The sequence below is a fragment of the Anarhichas minor genome, unplaced genomic scaffold, assembly GCF_050575085.1.
Source record: "Anarhichas minor isolate MPS153535 unplaced genomic scaffold, ASM5057508v1 ptg000011l, whole genome shotgun sequence".
NCBI classification, from domain to species: domain Eukaryota; kingdom Metazoa; phylum Chordata; class Actinopteri; order Perciformes; family Anarhichadidae; genus Anarhichas; species Anarhichas minor.
In genome coordinates, this window is record NW_027466457.1 from 4,412,274 (window position 1) to 4,429,156 (window position 16,883).

The 16,883-nt window shown below is 44.1% G+C and overlaps 3 protein-coding genes across 4 annotated transcripts; 2 read left to right on the forward strand and 1 right to left on the reverse strand.

The window, feature by feature from the left end:
• Positions 1-1,394: 1,394 nt before the first annotated feature.
• On the forward strand, positions 1,395-3,960 carry LOC142947997 (uncharacterized). The gene is made up of 2 exons (XM_076089873.1): positions 1,395-1,516; positions 2,402-3,960. The coding sequence occupies exon 2, from the start codon at positions 2,409-2,411 to the stop codon at positions 3,267-3,269; it is 861 nt and encodes a 286-aa protein (XP_075945988.1). The 5' UTR covers positions 1,395-1,516; positions 2,402-2,408; the 3' UTR covers positions 3,270-3,960.
• Positions 3,961-5,496: 1,536 nt separating this feature from the next.
• Positions 5,497-13,039, reverse strand: terb1 (telomere repeat binding bouquet formation protein 1). Of its 2 annotated transcripts, XM_076088975.1 has the most exons (20): positions 12,722-13,039; positions 12,473-12,583; positions 12,147-12,278; positions 11,457-11,588; positions 11,217-11,277; positions 11,001-11,119; positions 10,697-10,825; positions 10,437-10,589; positions 10,206-10,337; positions 9,996-10,121; positions 9,595-9,746; positions 9,134-9,501; positions 8,977-9,047; positions 8,780-8,857; positions 8,439-8,672; positions 7,938-8,018; positions 7,740-7,805; positions 7,601-7,636; positions 6,545-6,621; positions 5,497-6,018 (listed from the first exon to the last, which is right to left on the reverse strand). In XM_076088975.1, exons 1-20 carry the CDS (start codon positions 12,756-12,758, stop codon positions 5,839-5,841), a joined length of 2,475 nt encoding a protein of 824 aa, XP_075945090.1. In that variant the 5' UTR covers positions 12,759-13,039; the 3' UTR covers positions 5,497-5,838. The 2 variants fall into 2 exon arrangements, with proteins under 2 accessions (XP_075945090.1, XP_075945091.1); XM_076088976.1 differs by lacking the exon at positions 7,601-7,636.
• Positions 13,040-13,331: 292 nt separating this feature from the next.
• pdp2 (putative pyruvate dehydrogenase phosphatase isoenzyme 2) lies at positions 13,332-16,720 on the forward strand. The gene is made up of 9 exons (XM_076088977.1): positions 13,332-13,408; positions 13,796-13,922; positions 14,006-14,179; positions 14,340-14,459; positions 14,542-14,828; positions 14,949-15,054; positions 15,137-15,373; positions 15,478-15,777; positions 15,877-16,720. Exons 2-9 carry the CDS (start codon positions 13,839-13,841, stop codon positions 16,141-16,143), a joined length of 1,575 nt encoding a protein of 524 aa, XP_075945092.1. The 5' UTR covers positions 13,332-13,408; positions 13,796-13,838; the 3' UTR covers positions 16,144-16,720.
• Positions 16,721-16,883: the final 163 nt, after the last annotated feature.

The following is a 16,883-nucleotide window of genomic DNA, read 5'->3' on the forward strand; positions in this document are numbered from 1 at the left end:
ACGGAGTATGAAACACACAGACACTTAGTTGAAGTGTTTTAATGTGTTTTAAATGTGCTGTCGTCTTGTCTTGTGTTTGATGAGCCTAAGACTAATTTCCACCCCGGTCGACAATAAAGATGTATTGTTTTTATTGTACTGTACCAGCCATTACCCCACGGGTAAGTATTTCTGATTTTGATTTGTTTTTGTGAGATATTTAATTGCGCACTTAGCCATCACTTTCACAAACCAGTTTGTCTCGAATTAAAATAGCACACACAAAAGCAATGCAGTACGCTCCGTTAAAAGGAAGGGTAACAGGTTCATCACAAAATGTGTCATAAGACTCAGCAGCATAAGCCTTAAGGCATTCAGTGAAAACCTGACATGAAACAAAATAGTTTTAATTCTCATTGTAAAAAAAACAACAACAACACTGTTTTGATTATACCTTAGTCAAGCACTTTGGCTTCATAATTAAAGTTTAACAAGGCGGACTTCTTCTCCTCTCTCCCCTCTTTCACACAGGTCAGCACAGTTGTAATAACCAGCTCTATTTGCACGTGCACACATAAATAGAACCAGATGGTCATGTGTTCCCAGTTCACATACGACTGATAAGAGTAGCAAAACACCTATAATGCCAGGTCAGGATGAGTCGGCTTGATGTAGGCCATGCTAAACCAGAGGGCTGCTCTGTCAAAGGCCACAAGCACAACAGGAATGTACAAACCCAGAGTAACCACTGTGGCGAGGATGTTCATTTTTTAAATTTTTTATCTCAGATTCATTTCCACTGACAGGTCTCCCGTACCGGTGTTGCAGAATACAGAAATCCAAATAGAGAGCCCAGGTCTCCTCACAGACAGAACCGCCATAACAGAAGGCAGCTTAAGCCTTACGTGGCCTGACCTGAAGATTAAATATTCATGTTGACAGAAATCAATACACTTAATCAGTTGGAAAAAACAATCATAAGAGTGGTGCTTTTATAGTCAGAAAAAGAAAGATTAATCGTCAACTCCTCAGCATAACACACTTGTGAGCTACAGAAATAAAGGATTTCATATTCAACCTGCTGATCAGCTTCCTCATCTGTAATCGCAATGCATGTACATAAAATCGACTGTGGTCAACACTGAAAGCTGAAGAAGCTCTTGTGACCCTATTTAAACATGATGTAGTTTGAAACACAGAGATCAGGTTGAAACATGACACAGGTGTGGTCGGTTTACCAAGAATAAACACGGGTTCATGGGTATTAAAGTGGATTGAGTAAAGACACATTAAGCAGTTTAATCTAGTGTTGTTTAGGCTACTTACTGGCTGGGCAAGTGTGCAGCAGCCGTGGGTTTGGTGTACGGAACGCGCATATAAATCGTGGACGCGCATGGTGCGCGGCAGCGTTTGGAGGAGTCTGCTCTGCTGGTGCGCGCGACGACAGGCAGCTTGACGTGCGATCTTCTCCAAGTTGGGAGTGCGAGATCATCTGCGACTAAATCTACTTTTACTGCAACGGAAAACGGTTCATAAGGTTGGTTCCCGGTTCTTACTCGGTGTTGTTGCCGGAGCTGTTTATACTTCTGTTCGTTTTGGATGGATTTTAAGTTTGTTCAGCACGAGGGAGGCGGGGTCGTCTGCAAGGGTTTCTTTGTTCCTTTTTGCTTTGACCAACAATTAATGGCAATTGGCGCAGTGATGTTGTTCGTGTTGATGATAATTCTGAGATGGATGTCTGTCATGTCATGAGGCCTATATTATGAGTTTGAACTGCGGTAATGCGGATCCATGGTTCTGGTAGGAAGCACAACTGGATCAAGGTGTGGTTGTTTTTAGAGAATAATTAGAAAATGCAAAAACAAATGGAAATCATGACCTGTAATGTTCCTGACACGGGGGCTGTTACGTGATCGTAGTTTGGAAAACGTTTTCAGTGCGCGTTTAAACGTGCAGATTTTATTTAAATATAAGAGTTTAAGGGGTGGCGTGCAGTGCAAAGCACGCAAGAAAGATGCAATCAAATACATGATTAAAGTGCTCCTGTGGCACACCAGAAACCTTCCCTGTAGACACGCTCAAATCCGGACGCATATGGTACACGTTGTACATGCAGCCCCGGAAAGGTACAAGAGAACACAATGTACCGTATAACACGCGCACACTGGGACATGTTTCACTCAACCAGTTCAGTGGATCCTCAGTAGAAACCAGTTTCTCTCTTTGGTTTTTGTGGTTTTGTTCCCTTGATCAATTGCTTGTTTATGAAATGGGAAGAAAATCTCCACCTTTTTTATACTAGAATGTCAGCAAAAGTTATGTTAATATTGAGCGAAATAAAAGTTAGACTTTTTTTAGTTTTTGTAACCACTTACAGAATATAATTTGACATTTCATAACTCTTTTCATTGTCTCTGTACAGGTTCATCATGGGAAACCGGTTCAGCAGAGGGCGAGACGTCCTGGCCAGCAGTGCTGAAACTGCTGCAGCAGAAACAGCAGCTGCACCACCAGCAGAGGACTCTGGGATCACGCAGACCACTGAAACGGAGAAGCTGGATGTGGGGATTCAGGAGCAAGTGACACAATTGGCGTGTTCCGGCACTGAACAATTGGTGTTGAAGAGTAAAGAGGAGCAGGTTCCTGATGCTGACCCAGAGCCTGTGGTAAACGAAGCTCCAGTCCAAACCGAGCCTCTGGTCTCAGACTGCCAATCATCAGCTCCAGAATCGGAACCTGTTGCTGAGCCAAAACCTGTTGCTGAAGCTCAGCTTGCTCCAGAACCGGCTCAAGAGCCAGTTCCTGAACCCAAGCTTGTTCCAGAGCCTGTTCCTGAACCCGAGCCTGTTTCCGAACCAGAACCAGTTCCTGAACCCGAGCCAGTTCCCGAACCAGAGGCAGAAGTTGAGGCAGTCCCTGAACCCATTTCAGAGTCGGTACCAGCACCAGCTGAGGCTATGGAGCAGAAGACGGACCTGCTTAGCCAAGAGTCTCTCCCTGAGGTAATGATTTGTTCAGTCCCCGACGTAAGTGCCCAACCTATTGACATTCCTCCAGTCACCGCCCCGGTCGATGCAGAAGACATGCCAGCGGCCGAAGAATGCCAAGTCAGCGCTGAGATTTCTGTGATTCCCACATTCGAGGCCGAAAAGAGCGAGGAGACGTCAGCGTCTGCGGAAAACCCGACGGCGGTGGAGGCTGCAGGGGATTTGGAGCAGCTCGTGAGTGACTTCAGCCAGGAAAATATTAGTGGACTGCTGCAGGACATGGCGCTGAAAGATAATGAATGACCTTATCAGCGACCTCATTCCCGCCGATGACTGAGCTGATGTGACACCACGGCAGATGATTCATTTAAGAAGTGAATGGATAGTAGTTCTGTGAAACCCTCTTAACTCCTTACATGAATTCTGAAAGATGCAATGTTTTTTTTGTTTTTTTTTCCTCACTTAAGTGGCCTAATAAAGGCAAACATTTAATTTCTGTCTAAATGAACGAAAATGTGCCAAAGGGTGTGTTGGTGGGGCTTTAGCGGCACAGGGGGGTTATGAGTGTACTTGAGTGTATTACTGGACAACGGAGCTCTTCCTCTATGCAAATTCACCAAGCAAGAATTTAAATGAATTTCTTTAAGAGGAAAAAGAAGCCATTGTTATACAATAATGCCTTACAGGGGAAAAAAAGGTTGAAGGGAAGAATTTAGATGTTGACCGAGGACAAAGGGAAAAGCTCTGTGAGGTGGATACCGTGAGTGTGCAGCGCTCCATAGGTGACTGCAAAACTTGATGGGCAAGGGACAGTAGCAATGCAACCAAGATGGAGACAGTACTATCAGGATACAAGTGTCTAGTAAACATTTACGCCTTAACATAATCATCTTTGGACTTTGTAAAATTCTGTATCTTTCTTGTATTCAACAGGATTTCTTTTTTTTAACCTAAGTAGTGACTTCTTTTGTGAAAATAAAAATATTCTACCTATGTTATGGCCATCGTCACTGATTTATTTATTTTGAACTAGAAGGCGTGTTATGTCGTAGGTTACGGGAAGGGACTTCGGATGTGTTTTTACTGAACACACATTAGCTGCGAGGCCACAGCAGCTTCAGTAACTGTGGGCTCGTCGTGGCTTTGTTGGCCTAAAGAGTGGCTGGATCTGCTAAACGCACACATTGGAACGATCTGAGCTTTCTCCGTCACAGAGGGTGTTTTGTAACACACCAGTACATGTACGGGACATGACGTACATATGGAAATCGAATTCCAGCTCGCACGGATCAGAACATGTAGAGACGGAGCCTCCTCGCAGTCTGGTGGGTGAGAGGGGGGGGGGGAGCACATTCTTTCCAGAGGAAGGAGGTTTTTGGGTGGCCAGGGTCAAAAGTCTTCAGTGTGACTGTTTCAGTCCATGAGAAATCTGCTCCTCACATGCCTCCCCCCCCCCCCCTCACTGCATGCTGTCTGAACATCTTGACCGAGCGCTCAGTGGTTCGGTACGAGAGGCCACTTCATCCTGCTGAAAAATGAAATTTTGCCAATTTGACCGAATGAAGGAAGAAGTACTCTGCTGCATCGTCGCGATTTACAACACGTAGCTGCTCGATTTTAAACTACAATAATTCTTCTATGTCAAGACGATCATTGTGCATCAATGCAGTCTGCGGTTTCATAATCCATAATATGCTTTTATTCCAACCACACCTAACTCTAAGCAGCCTGCACCTCGGGGCATGGCAAGCCGGTGAGTCCCATGGTTTTGGCAACACACCGATGAGTCCCCACGGAGAGGGAGAGGCACTCAGACAGTGATCTGAGTCGAGCTCGCCTTTAGAGGTTTGTAGACTGACCTGGTTCTTGATAAACAGCCCGATTTGTGATTCCTGTCATACCAGAGGCTTTCAGCTCAATAAACCAAAGTGCTGGAGTCTCCCCCACTCCTTGATTGCTTGCCTCGCTATGGACTTCAATGGCAAAAGCATGAATCAAAGTAAACAGACCTTGTTCTTTGCTTCCGTGACACCGTGTGTAAAGGAAGTAACATATATAATTTATATCTGTTTCTTTTAAAGGGTCGAAGCAGAAGTGCAGCAATTATTGCTTCCTCTTTGCATTCCTCTTTTGTCTTCCTTATGTATAACCAAAATAGTGGTGCAATACACAACTGACACTTGCTGTTCTGCTCAAATTGACAAGATTGCTTGGGTCAAATCATGTCAAAAAAACTTCTTTCAATTAAGATCCAATATTATCCAAACTGAACTTTTTGGTGGACGTGTTGTGTTTAGGGCTGGGTCTTTTCATGCCACGACTCATCGGCACGTTGTGCTGTTGCAATCAAATCTGGCAGGCGTACATGTGGCAACACAGTGGTGCTGACTCATCAACAGGTGATAGTGCAACACAACAAGGATGTTAACATGGCCCTTCAAAGGTTTTTCATCATGTTCACTCCAAATATAGCACAATGCGTCCTAACAAGATCAAATACAAATGCGTATTTGACAGAGAAATGTAAGAATCTCAAACACTTGTTTTAATGTTTTAACATATAACAAAACAATTAACATGTTTCAAAGAACTGAAAAAAGCTGCACAAACTATTTTAAAAACAGTGCAAAGTAGGACCACCATATACAAAGTACTAAAAATCTTAATAAATACTGAGAGTACACTATGTTAATATATTAGGTAAATGCTTATTTGGATTATTTCCAATAAATACAGTGTGAAGAGAGTCAAAGCTATTACTAACAGGAGGCATTAATTCATCGGCTGGCCCAGGATCTCAGAAGACTTCCCCTTTCTGCAGCGAACTTAAATGCAATTTGACATTTCTGATGGAAAATATCAAATGTCTCACTTAGGGCAGATTTTCTCCTGTTGCCATTAGCCGCCTGTATTTCTTGGCCAGGTCAACATTGGTGCGTCCAGGTAGGAAGGGGTACGACCACAGGATGGAGTTCCAGGAGAAACCCAAAGTCTTCACACCGCACAGTAGGTAACGCACCTCCTCGCTGCTGAAGTCTGTCCTCCTCCTCCTCTGGTAGTTAGAAGGACAGCAGAGGAGGCACAACTTTGATTAAACATTGGACAATGTGTCAGATGCACAGGAGGGTGTGGATTAATGTTAGTTTAGTCCTGATTAAAAGCATCTGCTAAAGGCCTGAGTGACTAATGTTACATACTGGTGGTTTATCAACACATTGTTTAAATGACTCGCAGCCATTCCACAATATCCTACAGTTTTAAATTCATTTCCCCACCCTCCATTAGTCTCAACCTATTTCAGTACCCTGTGAAAATCAACTTGTTGAGACTTGAAGTAAGATGTTGTGTCATCATGTGCAAGAAGTCCTTTTGAAAGTCCTCCCGCTGATGTGTTCAGGGACGCTCCGACGTCTGTGTTGTAAGACCCTGCTGCTCATTATCAACTCCTCAACAATCCCAGCACGACATGTTTACCGCTTCAATGAACTACAGCATACAACCACAGCATTGAACAGCAGTTGGAAAAACCTGGCGGGCCGTATAGATATCAACATATACATATTCTTTCAGACTCTCACAGTGGAACAGTGCTCCGTGCTCGTCCTCGGCTCATCATCAGCAGTGTGACGTCCACTTTGAATCCCTCCTCTTGTCTCTGTGTGTGCAACATCAAACAGTCTGTGCGTGAGTACGTGTGGAAAACACTGCGAGGATGTCAAATATAAAGATAAGACAACGCTTTCTCTCTCTTGCACTCCTCCTCATACGTGACATTTTATGTCACCAGTTATGACTATTACAGCTGCACTGATGAAGTAGGCAAGAGAACAGAAGAAATCAAGACAGTAACGAGTTTAACAGGAAAGAAGACAGAGATGTAAAAAAAAACAGCTGAAGGGTTTGGAGACTGAATGAAAAGGTGAGCTGTGCAATGGAAGAAAAACCTGTTCTAGGTGTGCACTCACACAAAGTGAGCATTTGAAAATGCATTTGTCTGAGCGGTATAAAGACACAGTAAATGTCAGCATGTAGAATTAAAGCAAGAGAATCGTCAAAATTGGAAAGCAGGAGGAGAAAAAAGGGGATTGACGGCAAATAAAGCCACAAAATTAATAAATATATACTTTTGTTTTTTACAGTATAATGAATGTAATGCAAGTATGCAAAATCATAATGTGGGACAGACTAAACCTTCTTTCAACACCACTGGCTTAATACAAAAGCATCAGAAAACAGCCTCTCCCTCTCTCTGTGTCTCTCTCTGTCACGCACGCACACGTATGCACACGCACGCACGCACGCACACATACACACACGCACGCACGCACGCACGCACGCACGCACGCACGCACGCGCACACGCACACGCACACGCACACGCACAGAGTGTGAAACAGCTCCATACAGTTGTGCTGCTCTGAACCAGCTCTGGCCTGCACTGTGAGAACACTGGCTGCAGTTCAACATTCCTTCTGCTCTTCGGTTCGTCTGTTGCCTAGAACACACTACGGAGAGACAGCTCCCACCAAAGGCTCTCAATCATAACATTCACACGCACACACACACACACACACACACACACACACACTTACAGTAATCTACTGTAAACACCCGTATCTGAGAGCACACATCTACCTGCAGGAAGATCACATCTTCTCAGGGGAATTAAGCCTGGACCCGAGAGGAGGCGCAATGAGAGCAATGCTGTTCAACATGACAAATAGAAAGGACAAGAATACATTATATGTCGTCTATGATTATGTCACATACATACCGGTCGTGTTATGAGGGGTCAATGTCCCCTCTTTAGCTCCTCTACGCAGTGGAGTCAAAGCGATGCCTATGATGGAAGAAGAAGAATTAAACAGCTAAAGATTATTGTACATGTATGTTAGTTCAGTGGCCAACAACTAAATGTTGTTTACTGATTTGCAGTTGATTTGTTGTATGGAGACACGCTCATAGTTCTTACCACTGTGCTTCTTCCTGTGATGTTCCGGCAGGGAGCTCTGGCCTTTCCCTGCTTCTTTACGTCTGGGAGTCAGGCAGACCTCTTTTACAGCGGAGTAGAAATCATGTTATAGCAGCAGTTAAAGACAACAATATGCGTTTCATACTGAGAATATTAAAGTCAAGGTTATGAAGTAATGGACAAGGTTAAATGGAACAGCAGCAACATGCATGAGGCATGTTTACTATCTTGACTGAGCTATGCTCTTTGATGAAGGAGATGTTTACTTGTCGACATATTTTACAAATACCGCTGTCAGCAATGAAAGCATGCACAACACCCATAATCCAGTGCACCTATTATGCAGCGTATATTCGGGGCAAAGTCTGAAATGTTATAATATATTCTTGCCAAATGCAGTAATATTCAGCCCATGTTGCAGCCGCAGGTTAGCCAATGATAGCCTGACCCGGTTATAGTGATTAGTGATTAGTGAGAGACCGCCCATGAAGATGTCCTTACCCCTCCAGTTTCCCCAGCTTCTCTGTGGCTCTGCAGCTGAAGCCCTCTCATGGTCTGGGTTTGCCCGCTCGGCGTCCTCGTGATTCTCTCTCCTGAGCAGAAGGTTGCAGTGACGAGTCCTGAACCGCTCCGTGGCCTCCCGGAGCACCGTGTGCATGTCACAGCTGTGGTGGCAGGAGCTTTGCAGCGACGCAAAAGTGCGACTGGTCACCTCCTCAAACGGCAACACACAACCTAGAGGAGAGACGGAATTCAGCGGAAAGTCCGGGGCTGGCTTTGCAATAATCGAACTGAACAATCCCCTAAAAGTTGAAAAGAATAAATACAGTGAGTTCTCCCACCTGCACACCGGATACGAGACAGTGAGTGTTCCTCCACTCGGCTTTCCCCCACCGTGCTCCTCTCACAGTCCTGCAACTCTAAAAAAAATAAAAACACACTACTTGAATGGAAAAAACATGAGAAAACTTGCACATCTACTCAAAACAAAAAGCAAAAGCAAAGAAGTGTGTTAAAGGTATGAAGCTGTGACTCTCACCTTCTTCATCAGAACACTTGATCTCTTCTGCTGCACTGGGCCTCACTGATGCTGGGGGCTTAAACAACCGTCTGAACAAAAAGACAGAAGAGAAAGAAACAATGAAAGCTCTCATTTCATTATTAAGACGTAATCAACAGTGAGGAAGTCTACTGACTCGTCTGCTGTACGTGGCTCTCTGCCTCCCTCTAGTGACTGCGGATGGGAGGACATTAGGGCTCCAGTACCGTTGCACACTGAACACCACACAGACCCTCCACTGCTTCCAGCCTTCTCTCTCTGCATACTTAAATGGGAGCTCACTTGCTTCAGTTCACTGTCATCCTTACTCTTGACCACATTCCTTACAGTTTGAAGCTGAATGTTGTGTTCACCCCCTGCTTCTACATGCTTGCGAGTGCTGCTCTGTCTGTATGCGGCGGGGACGGTTTTCATGCTCTCCTTCTGCTGCAGAGGCAGAGGCGGTTGGCCGAGACCTTCACTTGAAGTTAATGGCTCTGTGTCTTCCTGCTCATCCTCAGCCTCCTAAAGATGGACATAAGCACACATCACGATTCACCGCTCTTCATGCTGATTACACTATGGCCACGTGTGTGTGTGTGTGAGTGTATATCTGACCTTTGCCTGTCTCTTCTCCAGCAGGTCAATCCTGCGCAGCAACTCTCTGGCTGAGCCCCTGAAGCCTTCCATGTTCGTAATAGAGTCCACATTTTCCCCCTCCCCCTGTCTCACTGTCTGACCAGGCACTTCCAGGGACATGGCTTCACAAACTACGACAAGCAAGACATTATAACTCCATATTCTACCCTCATATTCTTCAATTGCATCTTCTATTTATTCATTTTTATATTCACACTTTGGATCAGGAGTTTCTGCTATAAATGATTCGGTTTCCAAAGTTAAATTCACACATGCCCAATATAGAAGTAAATGTAAAAAGGAAGTGGATACTTTTGGTGACAGTGACGCTCCTGAGTTACTCACTGAGTAACAGCACTGAACCCACGTTGGTGACTTACTGGCCTGTTTGCAGGTCTGCAGTATGAATGTAGCAGCCTTGCGAACCTCCTCACTTGTATCTTCTGTGAGTAGGGTGATGATGAGGGGCAGGCCTCCACACTGCACCAACTGGGACTGGTGCTCCTCTACAGGCAGGAAGGAAAAAAAGACATTTAAGAAAAAGACATAGATAGCATAAATACTCAAGTTGTACTACTGTGCAGTCTTACCAGAGGCCTGAGTGCAGTGGCCCAGAGTGAGTAAAACAGAGAGCCTGTCCTCAGGGTCCAAGTGTGGGCTAGCCAGCAGGGAGAAGAGGTGGGAAACCACACCATACTGAGAAAGACCCGAAGCCAGAGAAGCTAGAAAGAATACATTGTGAATGGAGAATGAGACACTTTGGTTGCTTAAGTGAAGTGTCCAGATGTGCGCATGTGTGTGGGTGTGAGAGTGATACGCACAGTTTTCTGTGATGCAAGCTGACAGGGTCTTGGATACAGTGACAGAGAGCTGGCACGACATCAAGCTTGTATCTGCTGCTGAAGCTAGACGAACCAGTGCAAGAGCGAGAGTATCCAGACACCCGGAGGCAGAGAAACTCTCCTGAACACAGGCTGCAAAAAAACAAAGAAGTGATTCACATTTAAGCATTTGAATATTAATGTAAATTAAGATAAAATAACACAGGTTAAGCACGAGCCATTCTGTCCCTTCCACTTACAGTTGTTGGAAACCGTCATTGCTATGAAGGAACACATGGGTTGAAAAATGTCAGTGCGTGTCAAATCGATCCGCTGAAGCCAGACTTTTATCACGGCAAAGGCTGCCACACAAATACGCTGACCCTCCTCTGGAAGACAAGAAGACACAGTTGAGCAAAAACATTTCTTTCTCTGACTCCAGATATGAACTTAATGTGGTATCCCATGGTTTTGACTTAAAAGTAGTCGCCTGGATGGCAAGCGCATCAATGTTTTACATACTAAATGAGTTAGCACAAGGCACAAATAAACAGATGACGTTACCATTTTGAGGGTTGTTGACACATCCACAGAGAGCACTGGACACAGATGCCCAAAGCTGGTAGGTTTGAGTAGCATTAGCTGCTCTCACGGTAACCTCTGTAGACAGAGGGGAAGTGGTCCTGCAGAAATGTATACGATTAAACGTATATATGTAGGTGCTTATATGAGTGGGTTTTGAAAACACAATTTTCAGTATAACTGAGAATGGCAAAGTACCTGAAGAGGTCCAGTAGGATATCCAGGCAGCCAGTAGTTTGGCCTAAAGTCTGTCCTGATTCTGCAGTAACACATGAGACACATGAGACCTACAGAAACTGCTCTACATTCAGTTCCAAACATATGAAATAGCTTTTCATGAGCTTGAACGAAACCAAATCAAAGAAAAAGTCACGTCAGAAAACATTGCAACTAAACGGGACAACCAATCCTGTAGCTTTAACTCCTCCGTGGTCTTACTATTGTTGGCGACCAACACAGACAGCAAGTACACAGACACTCTCTTCTGTGTCAGCGGGATGTCTTCTTTCAGCAGCAAACCAGCAAGGTCTGTAAATGTCTCCTTCCTGCAGAGATAATTCTTGCAATACACTACCAGAGGGGGAAAAAAAAGGTAATTTCCTGTAACTGACTTGCATTTGAAGATACCACATTATACCAACACAGTGATATTGTATTCATAGGACAGTACATTGGGCTTGTTGTATAAAATACACATATGCTGTATCTCAATCCAGGACCACGGCCTCTGACTATGTCATGACGTGGTGACTAAGCTATCTTATCTGTGTCCTTTGCAGCTTTTAGTTTCCCATAATCCATAGAAAGTGTTTGCCAGGACCTATTATTTAGCCCGTAGTCAGCTGTTTAAGAGCAACTTCCTGCCTGTAAACTGGGGGATTTTCAACTTTACAAGATGACTAAGACTACCTAAATGCATCCCGTGTGCTGTCTCGTTTGGGAAGGACACGCACATTCATCCTAAGCTTCAACTGCTGCAAAAGACACAGCTTTTTGGACTGCATCCTTCACCAGACGAGTCCCTGAATGGGGATTCAGCAACTATCTCACACACACACACACACACACACACACACACACACACACACACACACACACACACACACACACACACGCACGCATGCCTACCATTGGCCTCTGCTAACGTGCCTAGCGTAAAGAGTGCAGTCTCCTTGACATCTGAGCGAACAATGCTGGATTTGGAGAGGTTATACACAAATGACACACCTCCCATTTCCCTCAGCAGGTCCACATTATCCTCTGAAATAATGAAAATGAAACAGAAGATGGAAAGATGTCAAGGTGTTATGCTGAAGATTTAGAGATAAATGATTAGCATGCGTTTGTCCAACAACACATGTGAATGTTGAATAGAGCTGTAGGAGATGGTTAGTGTGTGTAGATGGTTAGAAGAGAGGACATTGAATGTCTGGTCACTGGTGGTTCACTGTTACCTCTCCTTTCACAGATTGAGTGAATGGTGAGAAGAGCTTGTTTCTGCAAATCGGGACATTTCATCTGAAACTTCAGACACTCGAGCAGCAAAGTGAGATCTGTCTTTATGGCTGAACAGAGAAAGATGAAATCAACAAGGTCATGTTAACCGGACATGAGTTACATTTGTAAATATATCATGTTACATTAGCAACGCACATCTACAAATACATAAGCTAAACTACATTTTCACAGTTGGCGTCACTTACTATTACGGCTTTTGCTGCAAACCCCTGTGTTGTCCATTTCTCTCTTTAAATGTCTAAATGTGCTATTGTCACCAAAATGCTACTTACAGAACTCGCTAGCTAACGTTAGCTAACGTTGCTAACACAATTCAAACATTCAAGCTAACGTTAAATTCGGGCCGTTTTTTAAAAGTTCATTTTTTTCATCAAGCTATTATGTCAAAACTTAAAATTAGAGTTAGTTAATTGCCACTTTTCACCTTACAAAAGTTAGGGAAAATTAAGGTTACAACATATTAACGTGAGCCATATTGACAGACAGAACTAACTGACACGACCACGAAGTTTGACAGGTGGGCGTGGCTTCGAACTGATACACTTGAAATAGTGTTTGTACGATTTATCGACTGTAAATCGTCTGTGTATATACAGTCCATGTTCTGATTACACACTGTGATTTAGCAGTGTGTCATGTTGCCACACCTTTATGACTGTTACCAGATAGATGCAAAACAAACACCTAGCTGTCACCTGGCAATGTTCCCTAAGTATCCCCAAACTATAAAATAGTCTCAAACAAAGATCGTCTATTTTAAGAGACCAGCCAGGACTACAACAGTGCGTCTGACGTCAGACGTTGTGGCACGTCGCCGTCATCTATGGAGTTCTGACGATCGACATCGATTCACGTGTACTTTTACTAACTTTGTACGTATTTAATCAATCAAGTGTTTATTTAGTATACTTAACGTATGTACCAAATCAATGTGTGTCTGTTTAGATCAAGCGTAGGTGTTGGTGTAAAATTCGTCGCTTCATATGGTAAACGTTAATGAAGCTAGCCAGCAAGCAAGCTAACTTTACGTTTTAAGGCTGTCTGTTGTTAAAGTATTTGTATCAAACGTAAGCTAGCTTGCACATATATTAACGAGAGGTGACGTCGTGCTGCTCGGTATTGGTCTAACGTTATAGCACAGTGTGTTCATTTTAGCATAACTTGCTCTATGTTTACGGTAGCTCATTGATTGTCAAGCGCCTTCAACACAAACGTGCTGGTATCATAACCTTATAAGTTTCATTCTTCTCTCTACATAGATTTTGGGGTGAATAAGTTGAACAACGCGTTGCCTCATCAGAGATGTCTGGACGTGTGTGCGCCAGTATCCTTCAAAGAGCTTCAAGCTACACATTGACACTTTCCAAACCCACTGCCCCACTCCAGGTGTGTACCCTGCGATTGACTTTTACTTTCAGTTTCACGCTTATAATCATAACGTTGTCATCACTCTCTTTTTGCCCTTATAGTACTCTCAATGTAACTCCTCGTCCTGGGGTCCCTGCAGGTCAGACACGCTGTGCCTCACTGGAGAGGAGTCGGGGAAGTGGCCTCATAGCAGGCGGCACCTCTCCACTCGTCAGAACCTAGACTTCCAGCTCAGCCGGGTTCAAATCAACAGTATCCTGCGATCTAATGAGCAGGTAACTGATGTGATAGTGTCTCTGAAACACAATCATGTTTCTGAGGTCATCATAGGTTGAAAATGTGTAGTTTTTTTCATTCTAATATGAGTTTTACATATACAGTATATATACCTTTGCGGTTGAGTACCTCTGTACGTCTCTGTGTACTCTGTTTCAGAGTGTGAGTGTGCCAGAGTTTGATGGAAGGGGACTCAGTGCTGTCAGAAGGTTTGAGAGCAACCAGCTGGCTGCTAACACACCCAATGAAGACCGTCGCAGTGCAGCCACCTGCTTACAGGTACGTATTCTCTCTCTGTGTCTGTAATCCTATCCATCTCCCTTCTTGTTACATTTAAGCTCATTTTCTATATCCTCTCCAGTCAAAGGGCATGCTCTTTGGAGTGTTTGACGGCCATGGGGGCTGGGCGTGTGCCCAGGCTGTCAGTGAGCGTCTGCTGTCCTACACCGCAGTCGCAATGATGTCGAAGCAGAGCCTGGAGGAGCTTGAGAAATGCATGGAGCATGGCAGAGCTGTTCCTCCCATCTTGCAGTGGTACAAACAACATGCCGACTTCAACTATCGGGAATCTGCTTCCCTCTACATTGACCACCTCAGAGTCTTCTGGCAAGAGTTACTGGACAGTGAGGAACAGGGTGAAGGCATGAGGTAGGTACAAAGACTTTTCCTATAGGGAATTGTTGTCCTATTCTGTAGATGGATGTGCCTAGACATGTGCTCCTTTATCAGAACTCTTTTCCTTCTGATTTCCCTCGCATCCTTTTCTAGTCCTCTGGATGCTCTGGACTATTCTTTTAAACGACTCGACGCCGACATCTCCTTGGAGGCTCAGGTCCCTTTTTACAATGACCTGATCAAAAGCACAGCCATCCAGGTACCAACACAAACCTTTCTTTGCTGCTTCAGCCTATTCAAGGACACACAATGTTGATGCACGCGCACCATCATCTGTCCAGGTTGCGTTTGCCGGAAGCACTGCCTGTGTGGCCCATGTTTGCGCAGACTGGATCCACGTGGCGAATGCCGGTGACTGCAGAGCAGTTGTGGGGGTGCTGGAGGAGGACGGATCTTGGAGTGCTTTGCCCCTTTCCCAGGACCACAACACACAGAACCAGGCTGAGGTGGAGCGGATCAAGACCCAGCACCCGCCCTCAGAGAGAGACACAGTGGTCACAGATGACAGACTGCTTGGGGTGAGAGTTCTTCATGGCATAACACTAAACAGGCACTGTACAATGAGTTAACTGCTGATTTAAGAAAGTAAGTCACTGGTCTTAAGCTTTTATGGTGCCGTCAGATTTTGATGCCACTGCGTGCGTTTGGTGACGTAAGATTCAAGTGGAGCCTTGAGTTGCAGCGCAGCATTTTAGCCAGCCTGGAATCTAGAGTGGACCTGGACTCTCTCAACCTGTACCAGTACGCTCCACCTAACTACCTAACTCCACCCTATCTGGATGTGGCACCCGAGATAACCCACCACAAGCTGAGACCGCAGGACCGCTTCCTGATCCTCGGCACCGACGGGCTGTGGGATGAACTAGGGAACGAGGAGGCTGTGCGACTCGTTGGAGAGCACCTGAGTGGGATTCACCTTCAGGTTCGTCGAACATGTATTGTTGTATCCCTGATTCACAGCTCACAACTTTCACCGTGGGTTCTTTATCCTGTAAACTTTTGTTTTTCTTTCTTTTATCAGGCTCCTGTTTCTCCATCTGAGAGGCAAATGAAATTGGGTCAAATGCATGAATTCTTGCTAAAGCGCCAGGCCCTTGCCGCCCCGGCTTTAGACACCAACGCTGCGACACACCTCATCAGACACGCTCTGGGCACTGCAGAGTATGGAGAACTGAGCCAGGAGAGGCTGGCCACGATGCTCGCCTTGCCGGAGGACCTAGCTAGAATGTACAGGGATGATATCACAGCTACTGTGGTGTATCTGAACTCTGACCTGGCCAGACCGTAACACGGCTAGCAGAAGGTTTTGTTACAATGCTTGACAAAGATTAAAAAAAATTCACAGTCAAGATTTTCTGGATATTTTTTGACAAAAATATGATCATTACAATCAGTTACATACGTTGGTTTATACATATATTTTAATGAAAGGGGAGTTTTCACAAATACAAGATTCTATAGACTTAACATAGGTTACATATTCTGAATTGTAGCATTTATCAAGTTAAAATACAGATTTTGTGGCAAAAAAAAGTAGATCCTTCAGTGTATTCATGACATTTTATACACATCACCTGAGTTCTATGTTAAAAGTGAAATTGTTTACATTAATTACTATGCCACAGAGTAAAGCACTCACTCACTTTGTTCCCTTTCTGCATATTTGTTTCTATTTTCTTGCAGTCTGCTTTAGTTTAGACAATCCACCTGTAAAGGTTTTTTCTTCTTTTCACTTGGCTTTTTATGTGTAAGTTGTGATTTTTTTTTTTTTCAGCTATTTATTTTTTGTAATTCTTTTTTTTATTAAATAAAAAAAAAAACATCATTTGATTAATATAATAATAAATAGTGCTTGCTAAAATAAATGTACTGTCTTCCATCTGGTTGCTTGATTGATTTAAGTTGACGCTCTACTCAAAGGTGCAGATGCTTCATATTTAACCATTGACAAATGATTTAGTGTGTTTTCAATCACAGAGACATTTCATATGATAAGAATACAATCAAATTCAATATAATGTAGAGAGC

Bases quoted from the DNA above. Each gene is read 5' to 3' on its own strand.
- LOC142947997 (XM_076089873.1), top strand. From the start codon at position 2,409: ATGGGAAACCGGTTCAGCAGAGGGCGAGACGTCCTGGCCAGCAGTGCT.
- terb1 (XM_076088975.1), bottom strand. From the start codon at position 12,758: ATGGACAACACAGGGGTTTGCAGCAAAAGCCGTAATA. The intron at 11,589-12,146 runs GTAGGCATGCGT...CCCCTCTGGTAG, and splicing joins CACGTTAGCAGAGGCCAATG to TGTATTGCAAGAATTATCTC. The intron at 6,019-6,544 runs GTGAGAGTCTGA...TCTAACTACCAG, and splicing joins GCACGGAGCACTGTTCCACT to AGGAGGAGGAGGACAGACTT.
- pdp2 (XM_076088977.1), top strand. From the start codon at position 13,839: ATGTCTGGACGTGTGTGCGCCAGTATCCTTCAAAGAGCTTCAAGCTAC. The intron at 15,055-15,136 runs GTACCAACACAA...TCATCTGTCCAG, and splicing joins TCAAAAGCACAGCCATCCAG to GTTGCGTTTGCCGGAAGCAC. The intron at 15,778-15,876 runs GTTCGTCGAACA...TTCTTTTATCAG, and splicing joins TGAGTGGGATTCACCTTCAG to GCTCCTGTTTCTCCATCTGA.